Genomic DNA, 8,334 nt, shown 5'->3' on the forward strand with positions numbered 1-8,334 from the left:
CAGAAAGAATTATACTCTTCTCTGCTTGTTTTCAAAGCTACAATTCTCCATTAAAATTTCTTTCCATACTCTCATATTGTTTCTAGCTTTCTGTCTACTTATACTTAAATAGTTTTACTTTTTATCAGTGTACTGCAAAAAAAGAATAGAATTAACTGAAAAATATACTGCAAAAAGAATCACCCCCACTGAAACAGCATGTTATATACTGTATATTTAAGGTCTAAATTCAGCTGTAGGCAGGCTGAGCTGTTTCTTAGATTTTGTACAATATTATAAGGTCAATCAGAGCCCCAAATAAGACGAGGCCTGATATTTTATTCCACAATTTATTGTTAATTTAATAATTTATTAAATTTTCATTTATATCTTTACATTTATTGAATTTTATTTTAATTATTAGTTATTTTATTCCTTTATTTTCTCCTCCTTCCCACCACTTTTCCAGAGGGCTCAAGCCCTACGGTTTTAGAAATTAGGCTCTGCCATTATATTTTGTTGAATGCCCTAGTAAATAACACATTTAAATCGAAAATTTTTACAGGGTTCGTACACATTTCTGCACACAGTGGTAAGATTGCTGGAGTGCTCCCCCACCCACCTGATCACAAAGTGATCTTATGATCTTAAAGGGGCACCCATATGTGGACTAGTGGTCAAAGATTACACAATTTAATTTTAATTTAATCTGGCTCAGTAACTCTCTCATATGAGGAAATAGAAATGGGAAATTATAGTAAAGGTTCAAATCATAAACAATTGAGTAATTTACATAATAATAACTGCACATATCTTTGAAGAATAATTTTCTTTATATATTCAGTTTCTTTCTTCAATATGTTTCCTTTTCATTTTAGAATTTTTGGACTTAATTAAGGATTTCTGTTATTCTAAAAAACACTAAATGCATTTAGAATATATAGAAAAAAAGGCTAATTTTATTTTGTTAATATGAACACAGAAAAAATATAAAATATATATGGTAAAGGCCAGTTACAGAGCTGATGTGGCAGAATTTTTAGAATTTAGTCACACACCGAACAACAAAATCTAGAAATGGCAAATTTTTCAGAATTTAGAGCAGGCATTGGAAGCAGAATTTAGAAAGGCACTAGGCAGCAAAATTTAGGATTCACGGAGATTGCATCAGTTTGAAAAAACCTAGTGCCAGCTATGTGTATGATGCATTAAGACATATTAGATGAATCTTCTAAATTGTAACTTTTCAATTTCTTTATTAATAAATAAAAAAAATCCCTTTCTATAATGTCCATGTGATAAGATTGGAAGCATTTTTGATATTTTACGTGCTTGTGCCTAGTGAAAAGTAGAGAAAATAAAGGGAAGATAAACATGTTAAGAAAAAGATTCTAGTATCATAAGTAAAACATTCAAATATTATATTTTCATTGTTCTTCCAGAAGTTCTCTAAAAAATAAGAAATTCATTGCAAACTTTCTGTAAAATACCTCCATTATGTCTTGATACCATGGACACATTTTTCATTTTGTCACATATTTCCCGAATCTTCTAGAATTGTGGGTCTAGAAATCTTGCCTTCAAATCCTTCTAAACTTTCCAAGCTGCAATGTTTAAAATCCTAAAGAAAAATTATCGCTACCAATTCTGTAACAGCAAAAAGCCAGAAATATTTTCGAAAAAAAAAAAAAAAAAAAAAAAAAAAAAAAGGAGGAAAAAGTGGAAAATTAATTTTATAGAAAAAACTGATACATATTCTGAGAGTTTTGAATATTCTGAGACAATTACATAGGGAAAACTCTTATTATGGAAAAAATTAAAAAGAAGACTCTTTTTAATTAATTACATAGCTAATTTTTCTTTTGCTATGAGCTGTTTCATAAATTGTGCTTTATAGCATTATACCTTGTTTATTTTTCAGATTCAAAATATTCTATTAAAAGTTGCCAAAATGAAACTTTGTAATATGACAGCAAAACATAAAAAAAGTTTTATTTTAATGTTATTTTTTAAAATATAATTTCAATATCTTACCATTATTTTAAAGAAACTTATCAATGATACGTTTTAAAAAAAATCACCGAAAAGTTCTTAGAGCTTGGAATTAAAAATTTCATACTTAAAATCACCAAAATGTTGATAAGTCACCAAATTTAGAACCATTTTATAAAAGAATTCACATCCCCAAAATTGAAAAGCTGTTTAAGAGCTCTTTATTAGAAAAAAATTAATTTCAAAATGCTTATGTTTCACTTCTTGCTTAGAACTGGATATACCATCATTTATACTAGAAATCGAAACAAACTATAACCCATGAACCCATTCAAAAGATAACCATATATGTCAGTGAATTGCCAAAAATATTCCTCCAAAATGCTGACTCTTAAGGACCATACAAACCCCGTTTATAGTGATTTCCGAGTTGTGAATCCAATTTTTATTTTCCTTTTAAACATAAAATATAATAAATAAATTATTTGACCATTTTATTTAGAAGCCCACCCCCTTACCTTGTGTAACATGAATGGCTTTTTGCAGGTCACAAGATATTTTGTTAATATAATAGCATATATAAGTATATAATAGCTTATTATTTAAAATATTCGGTTAATCTTTGGATTATGGTAACTTGGCGATTTTTTGGCGGCCAACCCTGTTACAGCAACCTGCTAGTGTTTTCACGAAGTAAAGGCTTTTTTTTTTTTTACTCAACATTCTTTCCAACAATCTGTTGGCCAAATTATGCTTATGCTAGAACTTTTATGGAACAAAAGTGCTTAAGCATGACGATAAGGTGCGAAATTGGGAAAAAGTGCAGAATCGCCCACTTCTTGCAGGGTTTTTAAGAATTGCACTTACATGGTATCCATGTACAGGTCGACCTATTTTCACTTAAAAAAACATCCCAGAATTGCACAAAAATGGCATTGTGCATTGTCCTGACTTTATCCATGTACACTGCTAAAGTCCTAGCTAGTAACCTTTATCGCCTTACCAAAATGTCGCCAAACTACCTATTACCATATTCCAAAGATTAGCCAAATATTCTTACAATCTTGATTGATGTAAATATCATCTTAAGTTTGGGAAAACAGTCACTAAACTCAGCAATTCTAAAAGTTTAACCAACAAAAGCTGTTTAAATCTTTGCCACATACAGTTAAAAGGTCCTCTTCTATTATGCATCACATAATCTGAATTTTTCTCAACTCTTTGTCACACGTACATACACAGACACACACAAAATAAATAATATTTGGCTAATCTTTGGAATATGGTAACAGGTAGTTTGGCGACATTTTGGTAAGGCGATAAAGGTTACTAGCTAGGACTTTAGCAGTGTACATGGATAAAGTCAGGACAATGCACAATGCCATTTTTGTGCAATTCTGGGATGTTTTTTTAAGTGAAAATAGGTCGACCTGTACATGGATACCATGTAAGTGCAATTCTTAAAAACCCTGCAAGAAGTGGGCGATTCTGCACTTTTTCCCAATTTCGCACCTTATCGTCATGCTTAAGCACTTTTGTTCCATAAAAGTTCTAGCATAAGCATAATTTGGCTAACAGATTGTTGGAAAGAATGTTGAGTAAAAAAAAAAAAAAGCCTTTACTTCGTGAAAACACTAGCAGGTTGCTGTAGCAGGGTTGGTCGCCAAAAAATCGCCAAGTTACCATAATCCAAAGATTAACCGAATATTTTAAATAATAAGCTATTATATACTTATAAAATAAATAACTTTATTACTAAAACATCAAAATCACCTGGGATATAGGCTGAGCCATTGAAGACTGTTCAAGCTCTAAAAGTCCATCATCGTATGTATCAATGTTCTTGCTCTACAAAAATAAAATATATGTATAATGAATGTAAATAAAGTGTTGAAATAATAAACAAGTTTCAATAATTTGATAGATGTATATTAATGTTACCATTTCCTGCTACACAGCAGAATTCAGAACTAGCCTTCTTCTCTATTACATTTTATGGCCGAAAAACATTAAGGTTTTTTAGTTTTGTATGTGTTACTTTCTGATACAAGCAAAATTTGATACTTACGTGTAACCAATACATATTATTTCTGCAGTACCAACTGTGATAACTTGACAGCAAACTGCTGTCTGGAAGTTGCAGATATGTACAAACATAAAGACAACAGTTAATAAAGCATACACTAAATGTAAATGAAACTTTCAAAAATGTTCTGTTTCCTTCACTTATCAATGCTACACTTTCAAAAGTATGCATAAATTAATTACATTAGAATTAGTATACTCTATTCTTCAGCATTACACTGTTATCAAGCTAAAATGGTGAGCTTCTGTTTTCACGCTCTTCTGTTCAAAACTACACAACTCTTAATTATCACTCAGAATAATTGCTGAGAAGCATATAAGAAAAAACTGGATGCACAGTTAATAGAACACAACTATGATTATATATGGCTGCAATAGATAGCCAAACATTTACTGATAAGTTATGGCAGTTAAAAGAAATCAAAAGGTAAAAGTTTACAATTGGGTGCCCCTTGTTTCTTGGCAATTCTTTTTTGACGCCAAGATCGGCGCCAGGAAGGCACAATTTCAAGATGGCCACTAGAGAAAACCAAAATAAGAAGTCAAAGAATTGCACAAACTCTGTGTCCATGTACACATCGATCTGTTTTCACTTAAAAAAACATCCTAGAATTGCACAAACTAGGCATTGCACACTGCCTTAAATTTGTCCATGTACACATCAATCTATTTTCATTTAAATAAAATCCGGAAGTTAAAATAAAGTTAAAACTATCATGGTAACGAGAAGTGAGGTTTCATCGCCAAAACTTTTTTAAAAATGTTGCTAACGGAAAGGACACCCAATTCTACACTACAGCCAATCAAAAAACTTCAATACTGGCAAGTCACTGCCTATAGAAATTAAAGATATAAATTAACACGAACACCCAAAATTTAGTACCTAAAACTATATACTTTAAACTGAAAATAAAAGTTTAATTCAAGCATAATTACATACATTAAAACATAATATTACAGCGCTTGAAAAATTCAAATTTTTTACACAATTCATAAGCAATGCTCTGAGTCGCAATGTAAAGAAATTTCCACTTTATTCTTAATGTGAATCTAATACATAATTTTAAATTCATTAATTTTAATAAAGAATTCTGCATATATTGACAAATGAAAAATAATAACATTTCAGACCGGATTTGTAGCCTTAAACAGACTTTTTGAAATATAATTTATACATTTATGTTTATGAATGAAAAGCAACGAGAAAATACAATAAAATCATGAAGTCTGATGATATCCAATGATGTGACAAATACTTACATGGATTATTACCGAATATACAGCAGTAACCGCAATAAATAAGAAAACACGAGATATTAACTGTACCGCTTATAATACTGGTATTCTACTCTGAAGAAACATACAAAGAATTAGATGTTTCATTACAATTTTTTTATACAAGATGGTATTACCTCATAATCCCGATCTTCGTGAAATCGAGTAAATCTCTCGGCCATTTTTTAATTTAGAGTGATAACATAGAAAATGAGTTAACAAATTCATCTATTTAGACAGAAATATACACATAACAAATCATAATTAAAACGCATTGCACTCACTAACACGGAAAATACATTTCTTGTACAATTCTTCGCTTCACTTCTTTGTTGTGATACACCTGAACTCATATCTATTTGTCAATGTTAATAAGTAGCATTAATATAATTATGTTTGATATGAAAATTCTAAAATACATTCTCAAACTGCATTTCCCTATCCAAAATTCCAGTTTTTTAAAGTTTTTTTAAGCGTACAAGGTGACATGCCGTATAGCAAAATTTCAATCTTGAGACCGTAGTCCGGACACCGCCGAGACCGGAAGAACGGATCGTCTTTTGCGATATGCTCCACAAAGAGTAGATCGCAAATATATATATATATATATGTCATATTAAAAGCACAGGAAAAAAAAAGACAGAACACTGTAGATGCGTGATTAGACCCATATTGAAGAAGAATTTGATTACGTAGTATTTAAAGAACTTGGCAGTCGAGGCAGTTTTAATTCCATTTTTATTTCCAATTGATATTTGTGGCCACAATCACTTGGCACTCTAGTCGTGCCTATTCAAGAACATTACATTTTTGATATAATTGAGAAGGAAAGCAAGCCAGCGAAATCACATCTTAGCAGAGTAGCAAGCAAAAGCTGAAGTACGTAGTTATGAAAGATGGAAGCACGCGAAGAGAAAAGTTTTGGTTTACAAGGTCGGTTTCAGTTCTTAATTATTACGTCATCAGAGTTGCGCGGGCCATAGAGTGATCTAGAAATGACGCAATGCAGAGAAGTTATTACGATTTTAGAATAAAGAGGAAGAATTAATGTTTTTAGTTATTCTGATTCATATAATTTTATCTTACATATTCCCCCCTTCAAAAAGAAAAAGGTGTAGCGACAGAGAAGCCTTTTGAAAGAGAAAGAGTTAAAGCACTAGCAAATGTAAAAAAAAAACATAAATCATAAAATTTTTGTCCTGTAAAGTATAATTTATAAATATCAATTTTTTTAATAAATTTTTAATTTTTAGAGTCCTATTGAATTTTTCAGCATTTCAGTCCAAAAGTCTTTTTGTTTGAGAATTCACATAATCATAATTCTTCAGGGAAGGTTCTTGTTATTACAGAATATCACAAAATAAACTTTTACACAATCATTACTTGTAATTAAATGTAATGCACATAAATATTTATGATACTTATTTCTATATTGATAAATTATATTTTAATACCATATAATAATAGGAGTAAGCTTCTGAAATTATGGTTTCACCGTTATCATCTTTCATTTACAATTCCTGATTTTACCAAACTGGAAGCCTCGCAATACTTCTAAACAAACATATCCATCAATAGGGCTGTCCTCTTGAGCTAACCAGTGTGTTCTCTGCACTGGTGGCCCAGGGTGCCTACACAGTTACTTGAAAAGACCTCCGTTCCTTGCATTAAGGTAACTGGCCTTTCAGAACTGCACTAATACATTCCATAATAAAAAAATATATAATAATATAAAAAATTTACATGCATTCATAAAATGAGAGCCTCCAACATTATCTTGCATGAAGAGGGTAAAAGGAACAACTGTACAGAGGTAATAACAGGCCTGTGTTGAAGGAACCAGTACTCCCTCGACATACACTATACTTAACATACAATCACCCATAAATTTAACATGAATTTACCATAATTTCATATTACGTATCTGTAATAATTTTACTTATTTTTTACACCTACTTCATTTTTAGAATAATTATAAAATTTGTATTCAAAATTCTGAACAAAATTGCAAAAACATAAAAACTTATCTTAATATCCTTCCCTATGAATAATTTAAATAGCTTAAAATTAATTACTTAATTTGCTCACACATAATTATGAAAAATTAGAAAAATTAATGAACAAGAATATCAGATTTTCTCAAAACAAATTGCAAAAATTTTAACCAAAGTTGAAATGAAAACTACAGAATCCGCAGCACATTAAATAATTTAGTTCCTGAGCTAAATTCACACGAATGTAATAATTTTTGAGCTGTTGAAAAAGCGGAAGTGCAAATAATTTTCTGTCGCACATACTTGCAAACACTAACTCAGATCGACCTTCAACCCGCTGTAATGCTGAATTCCTAAACGGTAATTCACTGATGATTTCCTTTTCACTAGGCATTCGAACTTCTCAATTTATCGAGATATTACTTTCAATCTGTAAACACTACGCGTGATTATTTTTTTTTGAAGCACTTGCACCACAGCAGAAGAATGATCTGTTATTTTTAAACACTGAAAAAACAAAACACCACAGTAGAAGAATGATCTGTTATTTTTTAAACACTGAAAAAACAAACTTAATGATTCACTTCTTTCACATTATCTTGGATTTTTCACAAAACGATGATTTGAAGAGCTGAATTAAATTTTCCATTGAGGTTTCGGGCTGCAGGAAACTATCCTACCGGCTTAAATTGTCATATTAAAAGCACAGGAAAAAAAAGACAGAACACTGTAGATGCGTGATTAGACCCATATTGAAGAAGAATTTGATTACGTAGTATTTAAAGAACTTGGCAGTCAAGGCAGTTTTAATTCCATTTTTATTTCCAATTGATATTTGTGGCCACAATCACTTGGCACTCTAGTCGTGCCTATTCAAGAACATTACATTTTTGATATAATTGAGAAGGAAAGCAAGCCAGCGAAATCACATCTTAGCAGAGTAGCAAGCAAAAGCTGAAGTACGTAGTTATGAAAGATGGAAGCACGCGAAGAGAAAAGTTTTGGTTTA

At 30.8% G+C, this 8,334-nt stretch overlaps 1 protein-coding gene across 5 annotated transcripts in view; it reads right to left on the reverse strand.

Annotated features, from left to right (window-relative positions):
* The window catches only part of LOC118206146 (uncharacterized), a 155,870-nt gene extending 148,876 nt beyond the window's left edge, over positions 1–6,994 (reverse strand). For 2 of the 5 annotated variants that reach the window (XM_085820252.1, XM_085820250.1), the window contains exon 1: positions 3,745–3,819. Coding sequence is in view for 3 of the 5 variants with exons in the window: in XM_085820247.1 (XP_085676373.1) it covers positions 3,745–3,819; positions 5,616–5,684 (144 nt within the window). In the remaining 2 variants the exon portion in view is untranslated. The other 3 variants (XM_085820247.1, XM_085820248.1, XM_085820249.1) reach the window with 3 other exon arrangements.
* Positions 6,995–8,334: the final 1,340 nt, after the last annotated feature.

The sequence above is a fragment of the Stegodyphus dumicola genome, chromosome 7, assembly GCF_044657685.1.
Source record: "Stegodyphus dumicola isolate Sdum_Otavi_A_Nest chromosome 7, ASM4465768v1".
Classification (NCBI taxonomy): Eukaryota; Metazoa; Arthropoda; class Arachnida; order Araneae; family Eresidae; genus Stegodyphus; species Stegodyphus dumicola.